Source organism: Crocodylus siamensis, chromosome 3 (assembly GCF_052110815.1).
Source record: "Crocodylus siamensis isolate JL-2025a chromosome 3, ASM5211081v1, whole genome shotgun sequence".
Lineage (NCBI taxonomy): Eukaryota > Metazoa > Chordata > Crocodylia > Crocodylidae > Crocodylus > Crocodylus siamensis.
Window position 1 is genome coordinate 175,844,040 of NC_143397.1, and position 22,895 is coordinate 175,866,934.

Here is a 22,895-nt window from a genome sequence, read left to right on the forward strand (position 1 = left end):
AGGGTCCTAGTTTGGGCTTCATTGGGCCTTCACTGGACTGTTTCCATGAGGCTGGATCAGCCGATGCTTGATCCAGGCATGGAGGAACTGGCATAATCTAATGGGTGGACCTGAGGGGGGCCAATCTAGCCCTTCAGGGCTTAGAAATTTGACAGCTGGGGGAACAGCAATGTGAATTGGCACCCCCTCCCTTCTAAAGACCCACAGACTAAGCTTATGGGGCTCTCCACAGGGGTGGGGGTTGAGCACTCCTGGATTACAATAACCTCCTTTGGGCAAGGTTAGACATGTATTCAGTACCCAAAACATAAATACTTAAACCCAAGAGGTCTTAATTTGGCTTAGGCTAGTGGGGGCCCACCTTTTTGGAAGGCATGCTCCAGGAAGTTAGCCCCACACCCTCCAAGTGCCTATTTGATTCCCTTCTCTTGCCCAGTCTTCTGCTCTGCTTCTTGCTTTATTTGCTATGGTGTTGCTTGTCCCTGATCTGCTGCATGCCACATACAGAAGCTACTTGTGCCACTTGTGGCATGCATGGTACAGTTCAGCCACCCTTGACCTAGACATATCCCAAGTCTGTCAAACCTTGCATATCAATTGGATCTATTGATCAAGTTAACACTTGGATAACCAAGTAACCAAATTATAGCATTTCTTCCTTAGAAAGAATTAAAAAAAATATGCTGGCTAAACTAAATGTTTTACAATTGTGTGAGGACAGAAGCCATTGATTCTTCTAAGGAGGGAATGAGACAAGAGCAGAGGAAGACAAAGTTCACTTTTGGGTTGACAGCTAGGTTCAAAGAATTCTTCCTTCCTCTTGAACTTAATATACTTACAATACTTGTTGCACCCTACTACAATCAAATCAACTAATGCTGTGCTTCAGAGCTTCTGCTCATTGCTTGAAGTGGCTAGAAAATATTTTCTTATCAGAAGTAGAAACTGACCACAGCTAGAATTGGGAAAAGTTGGGTAGAGTGAACTGATGCCTCTAGCGGTACTGGAATTTAGGTCAAGAAGGAATTTCCCCTCAAGCCATGCTGGCAAGACAACTATGCCTTACACCTGCTTTCTTTTTGTTGCACTAATCTGAGGTCCAAGATTTTGTATTTTAAAGATCCTACAGCCTGCACCCTGCCACCCCCCGAGGATTTCAGGTGTGCAACCTTACTGCCATGGCAAGCGTAATAACAGCACAAGGGCACATAGCAGGTTCTCCAGCCAGGATTGGGAAAACAGATCTGGCCATCTCCTGGCTAAATATTTGGTTATTCTATTACTTAACCAGGATATAAAAAATTACTGTTGGCTTGTTAAATGCTATTGCTGTTTTTTATATTTGAAGACAGACTCTGTTCTGCCTAGTCTCTTATTGATTGCTTAGGCCAAGCTTCTCCACATGGCTTGCAGTTCAAGTCAGCTATCGTACATTTAGGATCATTCTTAAGTTTGAGTGTGCCCATCCCTCTCACATGATGGTGGTGCATGTTGACTGTCCGCCCTTGTCCAGATATTTACAAGCCCCTTTGGAATCCATTATCTATCCCTCTGTATATAAAGACTCATCTCTGTAAGTCCAGAAGTAGGAATTGGAAAGCTAATGGGGGGGTGGGGTGCTTGGAGAGTTCAAGCCACAGAATAGTCTTTCTTCCTTCTGCGACTTCTTGTCCTCTCTTCCCTTTGGAGGTATAAAACCAGAAGTGACTGCCTCCCTCTTTAAAAAAAGTGCTGCCACCACATCAGTGGTAGCAATGGAACTTCAATTCTAAATGCAGTTCTCTTCTGAAAAATGGCCATGTAAATAGTAAGGATGATCAGATGTGAAGAGTCTCCTGGTGCTAGTGAAAGGGTTGTTTAAAAAAAAAAAAAAAAAAAGCAATACAGAAGACCAATGAGTTAGATTTCCTGTCTCACATGCTTCACAAATAAACTACACTGCAATTGCAAAAAGTCTTTATGGACTATTCACAAGCCAGAAAGAGTTGCCAGGGCCATGGGCACAACTATTTTTGAAAGTCAAGGTTTAAACAGACATTGGTTTGGGGGTTTTTATTTAAACAAACTGGATATGGAAGTTAGAGAATATGGATCCCTACAATACCATTTCTGGAGAAAAATAGCACCATGCAATCATTTGAAATGACATGTTCCCATGAGTCTAAAGATTCTAGGAACAGTACGATTAAAGTACAGTTTTCTGAAAAGAATTTTAGAACTTAGAGTTTGGGTCACTTCACTTAGGAATCCTCCTCAACTCCTGCTACAGCTAACCCTTTTCCAATGGTATGAAGTTTGGATAGCACAGAGACTACAGTAACCATGCTTCAGTATTTTAAAACTGTTTTCTTCCACTGTTCACTTCTCCTAGCACCAGGGACAAGTTTTTCTTTAAGCCACAGACAGGAAATTAGGACTTACCTCTAACTCTTTAGTATATTCCTTGATTGGCCAACATGGATCTTCTATAGTAAAAAAAAAATCTCCTTTCTATTACAACAGGGTCTCCAGGGTAGTTTGAAGTTCTTTATCCAAAGAATAAAAGGTGTGGCAATACAAAAATCAAATCTACACCACTGCATACATAACATGCTACCATGGTCACAAATATGCCCTTGACGGTCAGAGGTCTGTGTCAGTGCCTTGCAGCAACAGGATCCTAGCCAGTGAACCTACTGCCTGGAGAGACCAGACAACGCTCAAACTCTAACCACTTTCAGATAAGAATCTGGACATTTCACCTTTCTGATCCAGCCTTTTCCTAGGAACACACTTCTTTGAAATTATACTGCCCTGCACCTCAAATTGCAAAAGAAAAAAAAATATTGTGTGTTCCTCAGTGTGACAGAACCTTTGCCTGACTTCATAGTCGCATGTTTTTGAATAAAATGTTTATTTAAATATTAATCATTGTATTGACATACAGGGAAGGAAGAGAAACTGACACTTCCTAACTCTCATTCACCCCCACTACCTATGGTTCTAGGCAGTAGTTAGTTTATCAAAAAGAAAGCAGTTTTGCAACACTAAAAATGTCAGCTGTAACATTTTCTTAGCTTTACTTCTCAATTAAAGAGGTAAATTTTACTTCATAGGAAAAAAATGTTAAGGGGAAGGGGCAGATTACATTTTTCAAGACCCAAAGTTTTGCAAACTTTGCTTCTGGCAGACAAACTGAGCACAGGTCCAGATCCAGAAAGATTCTTGCACACATGCTTAACCTTAAGCATGAGAAGGCTTGTTGAAGTTAATGCATGCGATTGTCTTTCTGAATTGGGCCCTAAAATTTTAAGGCTGGCAGGGACCCAACTAAAAGCATATATATTTGCTGTGTGCTCAAGTTCTGATATATTTTGCTTACCTGAAACAGCATCATAGAACTGATCCTCACTAAGGATGCTCAGTGGTGGAGATCCTTTAACTAGAGACTGTTCTAATTCATGGTGTTCGGTGGCTAGTGTCTCCAGTGCTTCTGACAAGATCTTGTTTTTCTCCTGCTCATGCTCCAGTTTCAAATTCCTCACCTATAAGTAGACATATGTATGAATAAGATCTCATCTCTCCCAAGCATGTATGGCTCAAAGCTATTTAGAGGATAAATTCTACTTAGCCTCTGAACCGGTTATTTAAAACAATAGAATATGAAGTAGCGGGGATACTTCTGGACTAATGAGCAATATTAAGCTAATTCTGTCCCCATCACATGGCTTTTTCCCCCTCCCCACCCCCCCGCCTTCCACCCTTCCAGTAGTTGAAAATGCTGAGACAGTCTCTGGAACCAAAAGACCAAGTGTTTTTTTATATTCCACAACTGTATTTAGAGCACAGCTGTTTGACAAGCTCAAGTTACAAGCAGGTATGACATTTTAAATAATGCTTTCCCATTTTACTTGCAGGCAGGATAAATATCTATATAGAGCCTGCTCTAAACTGGGTTAAGTGGTATCACTTGAATTGCATTGCTGAACAGATGTGAATGGTACAGCTGCAAATATTTAACAAATAATTAACTGAGTCCAGGCATTTTAATCCTTAGGATTACTTTAGGCAAATAACATTAAAGGAAATGAAAGAGGCAAGAAGTTGGGGGGGGCATCTAGGAGTGTAAGGGGCTGATGTGCCTCTGATACAACATGCCTCCCCCATCAACACAGTATGCCGTTTATAGAATAACCATAAATTGACAAGAAAGGAGATGGTGAGGTACAGGGAAGAGAAACCACCAAATGCTTGCTGAATTTTGAAAGCCCACACAAACATATTTGATACTAATATTACCAAATGCAGCTAAATCTTCTCTGAAGTCCAAGCCTAGCACTAAAGCAGCTACATGTCCTTACAACCCTATTTCCTTTGTCCTATTAGGGAGAAGAATGACACTTAGATCCCTCCCAGAGTCCCACCACCCCCTGCAAATGCCTCCACCTGCTGCCTTCTTTCCAACTGTAGGCTATTGCATTCTCTCCTTTCCCACCTTATCCTCAGTGTAAAGCTTTCAGCTCCCCCTGTTACAGGTCTCCCCTGACCCTCGCACTCATTTCTTGGAGTCTAATTAACAGAAATCCTTGCAGCCATACCATTTCTTATTAAGTAGGATATGCAAATACTTAAAACAGCCTGAGCAGTTATAACTGTATGAAAGTCTTAAGCATGTGGCAAGCAAGAATTATGTGCGCGCTAATATTAAGTTAAAGCCAAAAAACCTCTACATTCACTCACCCCTACTTTTTGCAACAAAAGGTTTGCAAAAAAAGTCAAGTTATTTTAACTTTGGTGGTTTATAGCTAGGTCATTCCAGTGTTACAGTATTTGGGTCTCAAACACTGCAGCATATTTGTTCAGAATGAGTATTTTTAAAAGTTGTGGACACAGCTAATATAGACACTTCAACTGCATTTATATTTTGCGAAAGCTTCCACGTGTTAAATTACAATTTAGAGAAACTCCCCATTTAATCGCAAAAAGAAAACTGATGTTTGCCCAACTTACAAAAGTTAAAGGCTGGTAGTCGAAAGGCAGCTGATTATTAAAAAAGCAGAGATGTGGGTTTTCCAGAATGTTTTCCAGTGACCCAAGTAGAGCACGATCTGATTTAGCATTTTATTTGTATTTAGTAAACAAAACTAAAAAAGTACCCCCATGTTAATTTTATGTCCCAATAGCAATGAGTACTTTCACTGAAATATTTGATTAGGAAAAAAATTACATACAGCAAACTTAATGTGGTTTAAATGTTATAGTCAAACAAATTTCCCATGAAAAATAAAGTCCTGGAAGATTTTCCGTTTTGGAAATTTTTCCGTGGAAAATTTTCTGCCCCACATCTCTCTAAAAGTAACAAAGTTTAAACTTCCTAACAGACTCCAGGAGGTTTTGATATTTCTGCCCCAAGTGACTATTAGCTTATTCCTTTTTGGAAATGGCACCTATAAAGTACTGGAAGTCACACTGTAATGTCATGACAATTCCTGCTGTAGCAAAGGATGTGAGAGTGAATGAAGAACAGTAGGTATACAATACTACTTTAAGTAACCAAGCTGCATTCCTTTTGTTGATAGTCAGCCTTAAAATTGCTCAACAATCCTCCTTCTGCCTTGCCATTTATGTAAAATGATTTGTAATTGCACAAGGAGTACCTTTCATTTTGAAGGGCAATACCCAGCTTGAAGTACAGTTAGTTTTCCAAACTGCCAGCTTCTGCAGTTGCAGAGGACTTAAGTACAACACTTATCTGGATACTGGTAGCTTTCAGTCTTTTCAATTTCTTATCATAAAAGTATAATATTAGCAGTTTAAATAGGAGGACTTAAGATATTTTCTTTCAAGTGTAGAAGAATTATAATACTCAATGAGGGTTAAATTCCAAAACTGGATGTCCTTGTGTTAAAAAAAAAAAAGTTTCTAAATCAGATGGAGAGGGGAGGAAAGAATCCATCTTGTGAGGTGAGTGGGCACAGGCATCTGCCTACATCAGGGAAATTAAAAAGAATCTATGATATAGTCAGAGGTTCTCTCGAATACTATTAGCATTTCTGCCCACAAAGCTGCTAAAGTCAACATCCTCAACAGAGCAGCATTTAGATGAAAGTAAATATGGCTCATTCCCTTTTTGGGAACTTGCTTATTCTCTCTCTTTGTGGTAGCACAGAAAAATTCACTGGCTGCTTTTAAATCGAGATAGACATTGGGATAACATTTAGAGAACAAATGTTACTAGTGTCAAAGCGAGTTCAAGCAAAATAGCAAGGTGTACTATGAGGCATTCCATAACCCAACAGAAATTTAAAAAAAGTCTTCAAGAAGTAGACTGAGAAATAAAACAGTAGGGGTGTGCAAAGCAGGCCATATTTGATTCGGATTTGGCCTGATTCAGGGGATGGTGATTTGATTAGTTGATTCAGATCACTGTCCTGATTTGATCTGGCTGAATCTGAAGATCTGCTTCCTTGACATGCTACAGCTGTTTTCTAGGACTGTATGAAGTTTTGGTCATCAATTCAATTCAGCGGCCAAATCTCTGAATCCAAATATAAAATCAGGAGGTTCAGTCACGCATGCTCGGTGGTGGACCCGGAAGTGGACCACAAGTACTTCCAGTCCACTGCTGAACATGTGGGGGAACCCCCCCTCCGCGGCTTAGCAAAATTGGGCATGGGGTGGGACCCCGGGTTCCCCCCAACCCAGGAGACACCAGTTGCTGAGCTGGTGCTTGTGGTCCATTTCCAGGTCCACCATCGAGCACACGGGACCCCCCCCACCCCATGAGACACTATCTGCCCCGCCATCTCAGTGATCATGAGCCTCCTGGTACCTTGAGGTATGTAGAAAAAACATTTAAAAGCTGTGCCTATGTCCAAATCATTGAATTTATTTGGAGGGTTCCGATTCGGAGATTAAAAGGGTCTCTGGATTAGATTTGGCCACAGAATTGAATCGGTGACTGAAGCTTTATACAACCCTAGAAAAAACAGCCGTAGCACGTCAAGGAAGCAGATCTCATGTGTTGATTCAATTCTTTTGTATACAACCATCATTACCCAACAGTACAAACTAGTTCCTCTAAGCATATGTTGTTGGATAAAAAATGTGCTAGATAACATGGTTGTAAGGGTGACCAATTAAAATCAGTTTTATAATTAATCTAACCAGTGCCCGCTAAAGAGGGCAATGATGAACCTACACAGCTAAAGGGAGTTAGCTGAACTGATAGTCTGATTGCCTTATCACAACAATCTCAACTGATGAACTACCACACAGCTCAACAATACCTATAAAATGGTCACTCTAATGGTTATACAGGCCAGAGTTCTGATTAAATAAAATATTCTGCAACTTTGAATCAAATACAGGTGAAATCACAATAAAATGAAAAAGTCTGTGAAAGTTTTCAGAGCGTTTACCAGAATTTTGCATGATATCCAAGCTAACATCTGTATATGGTGGAATTCAGCACCTAAATCTACTAGACACCTTTAAGAAACCCAGCCCATGCAGCCTCTGACAAGCTGAATCTCAGGTCTGCACAAAACCTTACCAGTTGGTTGCAACTTATAGGTGTTGTTTAAATGAAGTCAACTGTTTCAGAAGCAGAAACATTCCTAGTCCATATACTTATTATTCCGCAATACCAAGCCAAGTTACTCCCGATTTGCAGAAATTTGGTTCTCTCCTTCTTTCCCCTAAGCTCAGCCTTTGTGATAAAATGGGCCAACATTCTCAACAGCTGCTTTTTATCTCTAGTAGACACTAATTTCATTAAATTCTCATTTGCCATAGATTGTGGCATGTGCCTCAGAATGCCATCCCAAACAACAGGCAGCCTCTGGTTGGCACACTGCAGACAGGGGAGGGGTCAGTACAGCACTGACAAGGGATGGGGCAGCACAGCACAGCTGCAACAGGGTGGGGAGCAGAAGGTAAAGCAGCAGATTGGGCAGGGAACACAGGACTAAGAGCAGAAAGCACAGGAGTGATCAGGCAGAGGAAAGGGATGGCAACAGCACTCAAAGTATAGGACTAAATGTGGCACCCACACCAAAAAAGTTGTCCCCACTGCCATAGGCCATTCTAGGCCCATCTTTCCACAGGTAAAAAATTAAGCCTCTCAGGAGATAAAATAAGTAGATTAATCCTAATTCTGCCCTCCAAGCTGCATTGATCATTTTATAGGTTCTTTGTAACTATGCATTTTAGAAACTTAAGAATGAAAAATAAAGTTGTGTAGCACAATTTGAGAAAGAAATGAAAGCATGCATGTGCATGCATGCATGTGCTCGCACATGGAGCTGTACTTAAGGAGCTAGCACAGACTCGAATATTTTAACTGGAAGATTAATCTTGAGCCACCACTTGTTGGTTTGTTGTTGTTTTTGTTTTGTTTTGTTTTACTGAGACCTGTAGGGTCTCAGACTGTTTTAAAACTATATTCCCCTTCCCCCTCAAAAGGCAACCTAATTTAACTAAGTCAAAATAATAACCTTATGCGACACTGAATGCTTTTTCAAATTTTCTAAAATTAGTTTAAGTGACATACTTCCAGGACAGAAAAACATTCACCACTGGATGTTCAATAGTCAATACAAACGTTCACTGAAATGACATACTACTACAGCTACAAGCAGCCTTATAAAAAAAAAAAGAGTACTGCATATCAAGAGAGGCATTGATCAGTAAAAGTGGGCAACAACAACGAAAGGAAAAAAATCCAGAATCATCAGGCAAGACATGAAAAAAATAGCTTAATGCGAGCCACTGTTCTTTCAGTTTCCGAAACTGACCTGCCTTCATAAGGCCCAGGTGACAATGTAGGTTTAATACCTGACTTTACACAGTATGGTTTACCGTAACAGAACTTTTTGATGAGTCTCTTATCTAGGCCACTTACTCCCTGTGAAACTTTACAAAGATAATCTGACTTTACCCAAAATGTTTAATATACATAAAGATATTCATCCCAATTCAGACAGTACCCAAGATTTCATGGGTAGTAACATGAATACTAGCAGAATTATGCTAGCAAAGCTTCCATGCCACATAATATCCCTTTAAACATCCCCATAGGAACAAGAGTGCCATTATACTATTAAAGCTATCCAAGTCTCCATAAGCAGGGGGCAGGTAAGGGGTGAAGAGGAAGAAAGCAGTCACTGAGCTAGGCAAGATCATTTTTCCTTCTTTACTATATTTATCAAAATCCAAGACAACTTTGAATTTAAAGACAGTCCAGAATAATCAGATTCTATACATGGAAAATGTTATAAATATTTAATGTACAGAATTAATTATTGGAGGGTTCTCTTAAAGTTTGCACCTCCCCACCCCCCACTACAGCAGGGAAGCCAGCAGCAGGGGTGGGGCAGGCAGCCTGACCCCCAACCCCAACCCCTTCCACCAGCATCTGCATGCCCTGGCACCTGTCACCCTCCCCCACAATGGTGCTTGCAGTCCCCAGCACCTGCACCTCTCCTCTCCTGCCACCTCCCTGCACTAGTGCCTGCCTCTCTGCTGCTTACAAGCAGTCACTGCTCCAGCCCCGTTTCAGCCCAGGGCAAAGAATACAAAGAAGCCTGGCCTCGCCATGAAGCTCAAAGGAGTCAAGGGTTCAATGTCCAACTGGAAGGAGTACTTGAGGAGGTATTGAAACTTCTGACAGACCCCAGGGGTCTGTCCTGGGTTCAATACTGTTAAACACAGTAAAAGTCCTACTTCCAGTTTTGCCGAGTTCCACTCCAGGCCATGGCAAATTTATTGATACATTAGTAGTTTACAAATTTAATTAATAAAAGTTCACAATCCAACATTTTTAATCCAATGGGATTGTACAGGGGAGGGTGTCTGTCCCCCAGCATACTGACGCACTGGACGCAGCGGGAAGCAGGCAAAGATGCCTCAGGTAACCAGCACCCCCCATTCCCCATGGGTGCCAGAGCTTTTGCTTATCTTCATTAAATGCCTCAAAAAAAGGATTATGTGGACAGTTATCCAATTTGCAGAACTCACTCAAACTGTGTGGTATTGCAGATACTTTGGAGGACAGGATTAAGATTCAGAATCATCTGCCAATTCGGAAAACGTGGTCCCAAATTAATCAAGTAAAATTAACTAAAGACAAGTGGAAAGTTCTGCACTTAAGACAGAACAACCAAATGTACAAACTGTAGCATGAGTAACTAGGCTGAAGTAATGCAGAAAGAGGACCTGGGAATTATAGTGGACCACAAAGCAAATGAGAGTCAGTGTGATCAGTGTTGCAGAAACCACAAAAAACAAACCTTAACAGCAGACTGGGTTGTATTAACAGAAGTGTTGCTTGCAAGTCAAGAGAAGTGATTTTCCACTGCACTAGTGCGGAAGGCCTCACTTGGGAATACTATATCTACTTCAAAAAAACAAAAAACCAAAAAAAACAAAAAACCAAAGAGACAAATTTGGGAAGGGGGGGCAGGGAAGTCAAGCAGAGAGAAAACAAGAAAATTATTGACGTTTAATACGCATAATTTATGGGAAAAGAGAAAAAGATGGGGGGGGGAGGCTGACAAATCTTCAAATACCTGAAGGGCTGTTATAAAGAGAAGGATGGTGAAAGCCTGTTCTCTACAGCCGCAAGGGAGAAGATGAGCAGTAAATGGTGATGAAAATCTCAACACGGAGAAGTTTAAGTTGGACATTAGGCAGAACTTCCTCACTATGAAGATGGCTACACATTGAAACATCCTACTTGGAGTCTCCACAGTATATCATAGGGAGTCTGTAAGAGTAGGTTAGACAAATATTTATCTGGAATGGTTTTGACAGGGACGAGCCTATCTTGACCAGGAAACTGGATCCAATAACTCCCTGAGGTCCCTTCCAATTGTTTCCCACCCTGCTTAAAATTTAATAAAATTCTACTTTTATATATGTGCTTGGGTAATCCTATAAAACAGATCACATGCTACAGAACAAGGCAAAAACCCATGCATCACCTGGCTTGGGGAAAAATTCAGTTCCAACCCAAAAGTCTGGTGCTTAGTTTGACACTTGCTACATGATCAGCACTTTCCAAGCACCCAAGGTTTGTATGCTTGTTTGTTTTTTTTAAGTACTAGTAGAAGCACTAAAATCCCTCCTGTAGCTGTGGCCAATTTTCAACATTCAGAAGAAAGAGGGAGGGGGAAAAACAATTCCCCTCCTTCCCCTCAGCAAATCAAATACATTTGATACATAAGGGATAAAAACATTTCTTTCTTGTCCCTTATAGGCAACTAACAGAACCTCCGAAGCGTGGGATTCCTAGAAACCTCCTGTAACAAAATTAAATCCCATTATTTGCATACCAAATGAAGTACTTGTCCACAGGTTTCAGGAAACACCTATTTATTATACCAGGGTTGTCGAACATACCTGCTCCTCATAGGCTACATCCAGACAGCAGGGCAAACGGTGGTGTGGGGGCTAACACAGCAGTCTCTTGTCCCCTGCTGCCAACACATGTCCATTGAGGCTGTCACTTGGTATTTGGCCGCAGACCCCATCCCAAAATTCCCAGCCCTTCTGGGAGACTCACAGGCCAAACAGCTCCAGGACCATATGCTTGATACCACTGTATTATAAATACTATCCTTTTTCATAAACTTGTCAAACTGCATCTTGATGCAATTCAGACTCTTTGCACATCCTCCCCCTTTGGTCAGAAAGGCCATTCCAGAACACCACTCTAATTCTCAGAAGCCTTCTTTTAGCTTCCAGTCTAAGTTTACTCGCGACTGTATTGTTCTCAAAACAGCTCTTCTCTCTTGCAGATGTCTACTCTGCAAATGCTTACAACAAGCTTGCAGGGTCAGGTCTCTGTAGCTTCAGACTGCAAAATGATCAAGACACAATTAAGATCTGGGCCCATGAAGGGCAATGGCTCTACCCATTGTTACACACCATTGGATTGTCTTTCACAGTTAAGGAATTTTGCCTAGGTGACCATGCCAAAAGCTCTAATCAGTCTTTCAAGTAGTTGGCTGTTTCACCTGACAGACATCTGATGAGGACCAGAACGCAACTTACAGAGGAAAAAAAAAAAAAAAAAAAAAAAAAAATCAGATGTTCCTGCAGACATCATTAAGTAGTATGCAAAAGACAAGCCCTCCGGACAAAAAAAAAAAAAAAAAATCAGCATTGGAACTTAAAGCAACTTGGAACTTAGTTTTGGTTTTTATTTTTATACACACACACACACAAATCACAGCTTATAAAGAATAATATTCTTTAAGGCATATAAAGGAGGTTTTTCATAATACTTCTTCCACTCATTAAAAACCACAAGGAAGCTTGTACAAAAAGAACATGTTATCAAAATTAGACCTTCCAGGCAAAAAACCTGAAAGATGGTTTTGTGGAAAACAAGACTAAGTATATTTAAAAACCCCTTTTTTTTTTTTTTTTTTTTTAATTAAGCACTGCAACCAGCTCTAGTCATATTATCAAACATAAAATTACATAAAAGCTATTAATTCAGAGAACACCAGAAATCAACATAAGAAATTCTTTCCCTCACTCCACGTTATTTAGCAAATAAGAAAACCTGAAAAGAAAATATTAGTACTGCAGTTAAAGTCATCCTCTGATTGCAGAGAAATTTGTAACATGTACACCAGCAGCTTATCACAACACAGAAATAAGCCCACACAATGGCAGCCTTTGCTATTAGCACAATACAGACCATTATTTCCCCTAGCGCTAGTCTGTGCATAATCCATTTCTTTGTCACTGCCAGTTTGAACTAGTACTGAGCAAATTTGTTATTCTACTTCTGTACAGCATCTATATTTAGACATTTGCGTGCAAGTAGAATTATATAGGTTTGTTCATTCAAGTTCAGTTACAGTTAGTTTCAGCAGCATAGTTTTGAAAGTGCCACACATTTAGAAGGACTTGACGAAGTCATAACTGGTTTGCAGCAATGCAGAGACAGACCTGGGAGCTGAGTGGACCACAAGCTGCATACAAGTCAACCATGTGATTTTGCTGCAAAAAAGCCAATAGCATAGTGGGCCGCACTAACAGGAATGTGACTTGCAAGTCAAGGGAAGCAACTCTTCTGCCTTATTAAACGCTGGTGAAAATCCACCTGGAGTACTGTGTCAGTTCTGGGTACTACACTTCAGGAAAGATTAAACAAATTAGGAAAACCAATCTAGGGACTAAAGATGATTGGAGGTCTAAGAAACATGATTTAGAAGAGCGAGCTGGAAGGACATGGATTATTTAGTCTGGAGAAAGACTAAAATGGAGGAGGGGGGTGGGGAAGAGACTTGACAGTCTTCAAAACAAAGGGGGTTAAATAAAGCAGCGATAAAATATTTGCTGCAATAAGCCCCAACAGTCCTAATCTTCTTACTAACCATCCATTAGAGTCACAAAAATATTTTAGTTGCTTTCTAAAGAGAACGTGTTGTTTTTTTAACTTGTATTTAGCTTCAGGCTATACCTGCTTTTTTCCCCCCTGCAGATTTGAGGAAGGGAACTTTGTGCCTACAAATCTGCTACTCTCTCTCAATTACGCAGCTGGTTCAATAAAAGGAAAATCACCAAACACCCTGCTTCTCTAGAAGAGAAGGACCATTTCAGGCTTGATGCGATCTCGAACTAGCACATTTCAAAGCATAGTACCCGACTTCCTGCAAAAGGTCATACAGCTGTATTACAAAAGGCACCACAACTACAATATTGTCTTATTAAGGCCTTTGCCCTTGCCAAAGCAAGACAGATAAGACACAGTAAGTAATCTCTGTAATTTAATCTGGTGTACTGGATGAGAAAATGCAAAAAAACCCCACAATTTTCCATAGTGTTGTGTTGCCCTTCTTTGTTTTTGAGTAGTTTCCGGCTCAGAGATGCCTGCTCCTCTTTGATAACATTCACCATTTATTTTAGACACATTTATCAAATAAATGAAAACAGCACTTGCTAGAAACTTATGCTTTTGCTAATATTGTTAAATACAAAGCAAAATGTTGAGTGGTTGATCAAGAAGGTAAGCTGAGCGCACTGTTGACAAGTAAAATGTTACTTTATTATAAGAGGGCATCAGTCTGCATCACAGAAGTCTGGTCAATCAACACTATACATTTAGGGTTAGCTCACCATATCCTGCCCAGGATACTTTACTCAAACCCAGCGAAATAATGCAACTCAACAAGCAAAAATCCCATTTATTCCCTTCCCACACTTGGGTGCTAGAAGAGTTCATCTTAAACCAAAAATCTTTCTGTAATGCCATCCAATTTCTAAGCCAGTAGGAACTAAAATGTAGATGCCTTAAATAATCTATACACATACAATCTTATCTACAGGCCAGTAAGACTGCACAGGCTTCAAAAGGAGCTGACAGAGACACTAATAAGCAGCAGTTCACAAGACTCGTATCTTTACATAGCCAACACTTTGAAACAAAAGATCCAAATGTTCATTATATAAAAGCTTTCCACTTTCTTGCAAGTAGTTTCTGAATCAGTCTGCCATAGCCTTGATTGGGATACAAACAAAACTACTTTGAGAAACAACTCCCACCTTAGATTTTCCCTTCCATCTGCCTCTGGAAATCATATACTGATATTGTTTCCACCTGCTTTACCATGATACCTTGATTTACCAAAACACAAGCTCAACTGGCTGAATGAGTTGCAGCTGGTCGAGAAGGGCATACCATAGCCATGAGAGCCATTGGAAGCACATGTGAAGTTAGCTCCAAAGCATTTAAGATGTTACATTTTACATAAACCCTATATAGCTTTGAGCTATTCGCACATGACTAATTTCAGCTGAGATAAGCAGACGAGACCACTCTAAAGGGGAAGCATGATTATGTTCCAATACCAGCGTAATAGAAGAGTTCACAGAAAAAACCACTTTTACAAGGCACATCTACACATTCATTAATGCACCATAATTACAGCACATTAAGTTTAATCACTGTGCTGTAAATCAGTGCTACTATGCATTAGCAGAGATGAATGTTTTTTTAGCGATGCTAAATGTGTAGTAGACCATCTAATGCACATTAGCATACTTTTTCTGTGAAGCACTAATGCACAGTAGAATTAGTTCAATGCACATTTAGCATCTCATGTAGAAACACCCACATTGTATTTATTTAGTGGACACAGCAGCAACATGAAAATTTCAGCCAGATACAAGAGTCCCAATTTAGGGTTGAATAAAAAAAAGTGGAAGTAGGCCGATTTCATAGGGCACTATACCACTACTCCATGCAATCTCATTATATACCAGTTAGCCAAAAAAAACAAAAAAACCCCCACTCATTTAAATAAAAATAGTCCTTCAATGCTGTCCTTTTCAATTTAGTATAAGGTGCTATTTTGAGCTGAAATTAATACGAAGTTTATTCAAGTTTACTGGAGCCCATGCCAAAATCTCTTTTTACATCACCCCTGTTCTCAGTATAGCTTTGGGAATTAAAACCACCACTGCTACAAGCTACAAACAAAAAAACAAAAACAAAAAACATGCAAACCAACAAAACACAACAAAACCACATTTTGCCACCATTACAATTTATACTGCGGACAGTCTTCCTTTCTTCATGTGGCGCTGTATATCAAGAGGTTGGCATCTGAAAGCTGAAAAATATGTACACATTTCAAATGCCAGCTTTTCTATACACACAAACACATACATATATAGTACAGATGCATCCAAGTGTGAACTAACCACTACTGGGTCAAGGCTACCCTGTTTTAGGTATTGCCTCATACATTTTTTTTTTTTTTTAAATTTATATAGGATGGTTCCGTTTTAAAAACTGTTCCAAAAACCTATATGGCATATGTGGTTCATTTGTCATACACTTATAAAGGTTTTGGTTCGAAGGCATTTAGAAGTTATCTGTTTCTATGACAACTTACTGGTTTTAAATCAGACATTTTTGCTAAGTCACAGGAAGTTCTCTTTCACCATACTTCATTGGCATAAGCCAGACTTTAAAAAGAGGTTTGGAAAAATGTTACTCTATTAAATAGAAAGTTCCACTTCAAGTCAGAAACTAAAATCAGTTTTGGGTTTCACTACCCTGTGCTAGAGTTTAAGAGGCTCAAATCTTTTCAGTTAAATTCTCCCTTTCAAAAGCTTTCTTCTTCACCTTCATCTCTGTTTAACTTAAGAGGCAAGTGTAATGCAAGTTGTTAAAGGCCGAGTTTTAAAACGTAGGCTGAAAGAGTCCAAGTCGAATACACAGAATAACAGCCCAGGAAAGGGGTTAGTTTTCCATCCAACATAAAACTATTTTACTGGAGTCCTCTACATCTCAGTGCTGCCTGGGTCAGATTTGCTGCAAGTCTTTCCAGGCTCATGAAACTAATATAGTTCTAGCAAAAACAGGCTGCTGCTTTCACACACTCACTACTATACTGATGAAGCATTATTTCTGTTTTACCATATAAAGGAATATTCAAGGTCTGTTTTAGAACCAAGCAATGTATGTTCTCTCCAAGGGAAATAAATACGTAACTTTGAGTGCATTATGCATAGAATTATTTGTAGTTTAAGAGAGAAAAATAGTTTCATGGTTTAGAACCCAAATGCTAAGCTAACTGAAAATGCCATGGATCCAAATCAATAGGAGATATTTCAATATCTAATGCAAACAAATGAAAGTGTGGATGTTGAAGCACTCCCTCCAATTATTACTTTATAGGTAAGACTAACTTCAACTCCTATTCTCAATTAGTAAAACTTAAGAACTACTACTACACTGCAAAAGGCTTCAAGAGCACATACCTTCCCTAGATAAAACACTGGATAAATCAGACTGCATGCATTTTTTTTATTTATATATATAAAAATTAGTAAATAAATTTTTAGTAAATATATAAAATATATTTTTAGTAAATATATATATTCTTATCCCCAAGGGTTTCTCTTTCACTTCTATAAACTTGCTTCTCTCTGTCACGTGCAGATGTTTTCTGCACAAGGCTTACCTGAATGCTAAGTGTTACTGAATGGATTTGTCTGGAAGTATTTGCAGAGACATGAAAAGACAAGCAGCAACAGAACTGTATCTCAAACTACTCCTCATCTACTTTTTTGGCTACTTCAGTGGCACTGAAATAGCTCTTTACTGGGAAGGATGCGCAGGTTATTTGCCAATGGAAATTTTTCCCCTGCATCACATTAGCTTCAAAAAAGTGGTACTTAAGAACCCAAAACAGGTGTGTCACTGCATTTGTTAAGTTTTAGCAACCATATTTGTGACAGGGTTGTTTTACGGTCTGGGTTACCAATGAGCAACTAAAATAAGTGAAAAAAACTAAAAGGGGAGGAAGTTCCAAAGTAACCATAAACTCTGATTTGCACATAAAAACATTCCTTCCTATCCTAATTAACGCCATCGGTAATTTATGAGTACAGGCAGTCCTCAGACTTATGACACAATTGGTTCCTGAAAGCCATGTCTTAAGTCAAAATGTTGCAACTCAGAACCGATTTTCACATAGGAAACAATGTTATAAATGGGGGATTGGTTCCTGAATCAAGACCCGATACCCTATTTTCACCAAAAATACCCAGAATTTTGTACTCAATCAATTATAGATAAATAATATAGCTACAGTAATATATCTCTATTATAAACAGTAATCATATTGATTTGTAAGGACTTCAAGGTGATTTTGCTGGACTTTTTGAAGGGTTCTTGGCTGGCGTCTTCTCAGGAGTCTTGGCTGCATGTTTTTCTGGAGTCTTGTCTGCTATCTTAAAGAAAAAGTGTCCAAGGAAGTTTGGACAGATGTTCTCCAGGGACAGGGGCAATGCAGCAAACTTGTTCACTGGCATGGCATCAGGTCAGATCAAGCGTTGTAAAGTCAAAACTGACATCAGAAAGTTGAAACAGGGTGTCAATTTACAAAACATTGTAAGTATGGAATGTTGCAACTCAAAACATTAAGTCAAGGACTGCCTGTACTCTAATGGAGTCATCACTGACTCAAAGGTTAACATGGGACACCAATGTGAGGATACGGTCACAGTAGGGCTAACTGCACCTTGTCATACATCCACAGATGCATCACAAGCAAGGTCAAGGAGATGATCCTCCCCCTCTATTTGACACTGGTTGGGGTGCAGTTGGAGTACTGGATTCAGTTCTGGGTGCTGCACTTCAGGAGGGATGTGGACAGTATCAAGAGGGTCCAACTCGCATGATCCAGGGACAGCAGGGCAGACTCTACGAGGAGAGGCTACTGGACCTTAACCTGTTCAGCCTTTACAAGAGAAGGCTGAGAGGGGACCTGGTGGCCATCTACAAACTTACTAGGGAGGACCAGCGGGGAATGGGAGAGACCTTGTCCCCCCTCCAAGTGTCTCCCGGAGTGAACAAGGAATAAACAGCCATAAGCTGTTAGAGAGTAGGTTCAGACTAGACATTAGAAGGCACTACTTCAGTCAGGGTGGCTAGGATCCGGAACCAACTTCCAAGGGAAGTAGTGCTGGCTCCTACCTTGGGGGTCTTTGAAGAGGAGGCTTGACAATTACCTAGCTGGGGTCATTTGAGCCCAGTTCCCTCCTGCCCAGGACAGGGGGGAGGGTCAGACTAGAAGATGCGCAAGGTCCCTTCCGACCCCATATCTATGAACCTATAAGCCAACATCAAGGGCTATGACTACACCTTTAACTTGCATGGTCTAGTATTTGTTTAGTAATTGTAGAATTAGCCTTTTGCTCAAATCCTATTTATTAATAAACCACCTCTTGGATAAGCACCTCTTCTATGGACTTCACAAGAACAAACACCTTCCTCCCTGTTCAGCACATTTCAAGAATGCAATTAATTCACTGTCCCTGTAAATAGGAATATTAGTAGCACTAATACTATCTGTAAGCTATGCACATATAGTAAGACTCTATACCTCTACACTTTATGAGACTACTTAAATGAAATATTGGCTTCCATCTTGTGGACGCCCAGGATTATTCCTGTTCATTTTCGATTCACTCTGACATTTGGGACAGTTTCAAAATAAAATATGCATCACTTTCAGCCACACAAAGCAGATGCTCTGAAAGGACAACTAACTGTAGAAGCCAAGGCAGGAAATCTAGAGAGCTGCTTGAAAAATTGGGTCTATTCCTGATAAGAAGTTACAAGGCATTAACCAAACCCCCCACCCCCATTTACAATGCTTCCAGGTAGTCCCAAGTAATGTAACCTATAAAAGGGCCATAAAGTAGAGTAACCCCCCCCCCCCGAACACACCATTTCCCCCTTTATCAGGTTCTACTAATTTCTCTGCCATTTCCACTGAAGCCATAAAGAACTCTAGTAAAATGGCTGAGAGCAAATGTTAGTTTTTAGTCTGAATGAAATATCTAGAGACAAAGTAGAGCTAGGACTGATCAGGGATAGATGTTTACTGTTTGCGTCACAATTCTTGTCCAAATCAAATAAAATCAGTTCTTCACCCTGGGTTGGTCACTTTCATCTGGCAAGATACTGTTTGAACAAGACATGAAGGGTACTTTTAAAGCAAAAACCAGCAGTTTTTATAACAGTTCTATTCAAGTAGCTCTGACACCACACAGCCATCTCCACAACTGTTGGTCTTGCTAAAAGCCCGAGTTGGAAAGCAGCATTGCAAGTGCATGGGAGCTAGTTTTTTACCCTACAGATTTTATTCTCATATGTAATTCTCATCCTCACACTGTCAAACCACACATCTGAATCCTGAATCCTTCCCAGTCTGTCAAATATCACTTGAAGTACAAACACCACTCTCAGGGCATCCTCCTATCCTTCTCATACTGCTGTTACATCCTCCATGTCAAGTCCCACATTTCCCCTCTAAACAGCATCCAAAAGGCTCTTTTGGTTGGCACCTTTTATGCCCCATGGCCTGGCTACAAGTGTTTTCATTCTAAAAAAGTATCCCAGGTAGTTCAATCTTTCTGGAAGACTTTGGAGGTAAGCAGTAATATACAAGTAAAAGGTTGCTGGGATTCTTCTTTGTTTTTTCCATAATAATTGACATCCTCATCTTTAATGCTGAACAGTCTGCAGGACAGTTTTCACAGACGTATCTAAGCTACCTCTAAAAAAGTACATGCATGCTGCAGTGTGTAAGTCAGTGTTTGGCCTTCGGGCTGCATCTGCGGGTTAGGATATGAAAAAGGAAAAAAGGTTGGCAGCACAGAACACTGGATAGGCATTAGTCCCAGGTACACCCCCAGCTCACTCCCCTTCCCTGCCTTCTACCCTGCATTCCTCAGTCCACGCCTACTTTCTCCAAGCCAAGGACTGCTCTGTTGCACCCTCCCATTTACTCTCACCAAATTCAAATGCTTGAGTATTTAAATACATCAGAGGCAGAGGGGGTAGTCATAAAATAATGAGAATATATTCAACAGATCAGTAGCTTACTAACAGCCATGTTCTCCCTTTGGCTTTTACACAGTGTAAGAGACTGTTGTGAGAGGCATTAACAAACAGAACCTACAAGTGTGGGCACCTGCCCTCTTGATGCAAGTTACCCTTATTCACAAAATTACTACTGTAAAATGGTTTTTACAAGTGAAGTTAATAGTAAGCGTCCTTTACAGAAATAGGTATTGCAATTCACAGCTTCTGTACTTTACCTATAGTAAACATAAAACTGTCACGGTTTTCCTCCAATCCCCCATAATTTACATGTTGCTATATTTACCAATGATTCTTCAAAAATAGTTACACTGACTCAGGATTAGGTGTATGAAGGTTTCCTCAAAACAGGGCAATTATTTGCCAAGACCATTAACAGAATTTTTAGAGTTAGGTTTTTAAAATACAAAGGGCTTCAAGTCTAATTGTATTCAGAGAATGACAAAGGGACAGCAAGATCTTACTGTGGAAAGTGCGAGCAAAAGTAGATAACAGGCTAGATTCCATACCTACTGACACCTTGTACATGCTATTGCCTTTGAAGAAGTTATACCATACATGTAAATCCCTGCTGTTATTTTGGACCAAGCACCAAGGGTAGGACTAACAATACTCATTTTCCACTTATGTGTTATAATATTTACAAGTTGTGTTAGGATACCACGGTAGGATATAGTACACATTCTCTATTGAAAGCTCAAGAACTGATGTCAGAGAAACCAAGTGTGACTAAGCCAAGTACATAGTGTCAACAGGGCAAGGAGGGGAGAGGAAAGAAAAACCCTTCTGCATTTGAGAAAGTGCTATCTGAATACTAACCAAGTCTTTGTAAGGAGAGTAAATATGTTTTATCAGTTCTCAGTTTGCATGTCATAAAGACATAAATCAAAGCTTTTTTTTTGAAAATTCTACACTAAAAACTTAGCAAGATCTTAAAAGTTATCAGCACCAAATTTAGCCATGTAGCTTAAAAAGCTCTCAGCGATACTTGCAGAAGGGGAAAAAGCCTGTATTAGAAAGTTATTGATATTGTAACTGCTCAACTACTTTCCAACCTCCGAAGTTGGAAAAAGATGAAAACTTACTTTCTTCATCCAGTATTAAATTTCTCAAAAGACAGTTCTATTAGCTCTACAAGACAGACAGCATTATTAAAAAAAATAAAAATAAAAATAGGTTTCAACTGAAGGTCAAGAAAGGAAACCAAATGATTCCTCCTTAAAACTAGCTAGATATTTACTGAAGTCAAAACATTCACTACTTGCTAAAAATAGTGTTTACTCTCCAAAACATGTATAAGCAAACATGCACTGACAGCAATATCAGAAAGAAACATCTGCAGAGGTGTAGCCTTAAGCTTATTCTGTTTTTACTTTAAGCCTATTTCATGTCTTGAATATTTGCATTTCTTAACCAAAAATACTCTGATCAGAAAGTCTAGTGTAAGTTACACAACTTTTGGAACTTGGTTCCAAATAGTATCCTTAAGAGTTCTAGTCTATATTCCAAAACAACTGATATTCATTTTAAGTTATTCCAGTTTCCTAAACTGAGCAAAGAAACAGGTCTGTCAATCTTGCCTAGTTTCATGATGTAGAATTGCACAATGCCCTTTCCAGCTTGCTTTTTAGGACATCAAAGAAAAGTCACTCCCAGAAAAGGTGGTAAAGAAGCATCGCATTTATGGTTTGCATTCTGCTCCCTCCCTCAAATCCCTGCAAAGTTCCTTTTCTGGGCTAAAAATCCACTCTGAAGTAGTAGGAGATTCTATGAACCATTTTTCTTCAGTTGTGGGAATATATTCTCAAAAAACCCCCCAAACCCCAAGAACACACATTCCATTAAGTATTTATGTTTGCGCTTTATGTCCTCACAGCTATGCATAAACTTTAAGGTTAGTTCTGGGGTTCTAGCCAAGAACTGCTTTAAGCCAAGATTATTCTATCTGCTAATGGATGCAGCTTCACTCCAAGGTCCCATGTGAAATAGTGTAATAATTAGAAATTAATGGCACAAGTCTGTTTAAGAACATAATATAAAATTAATAAGCCCTACTCTAACCACACTAAGCCACTCTCTAGGATATGCAATAGTAAGTAGCTGTTTCATTTGCTGAGGGGCTAAAGGACTACCCTCATTCTGATGTTTCATAGGTTAGTGGAACACAACAGCAGAATTGCATCCTGGCTACGTAACTAGTCACAGTCATAGTTTGATGAGAAGGAAAACATATCCTTTCAAAGAAAGCAAAAAGAAGATTTTGTTTAGAAATTCAATGGTTTGATTAGTTTGAACTTTCAGCTATCAAAACAAAATACATGTGTCCAAGAGCCTTTCCTTGAGGAGGCCTAGACCCCATTGTCCTAGACACCATACAATATTTGCCTAGAGGGCTTACAAAAGCAACAGTATATTATAAAATGATAGCTTTACCTCCCAAAAGGAAAAAACAGCTTTCTGATGATTGTGCTGCATTTGCGAGTTATAAAAGTAA

At 39.6% G+C, this 22,895-nt stretch overlaps 1 protein-coding gene across 5 annotated transcripts in view; it reads right to left on the minus strand.

The window, feature by feature from the left end:
- Window positions 1-22,895, minus strand: part of OSBPL1A (oxysterol binding protein like 1A) — a 107,696-nt gene that overhangs the window by 33,328 nt on the left and 51,473 nt on the right. For all 5 annotated transcript variants that reach the window (XM_090039828.1, XM_090039826.1, XM_090039824.1 and 2 more), the window contains one exon: window positions 3,362-3,524. In XM_090039828.1, coding sequence (XP_089895954.1) covers window positions 3,362-3,524 — 163 coding nt within the window. The remainder of the gene's footprint in view (window positions 1-3,361; window positions 3,525-22,895) is intronic.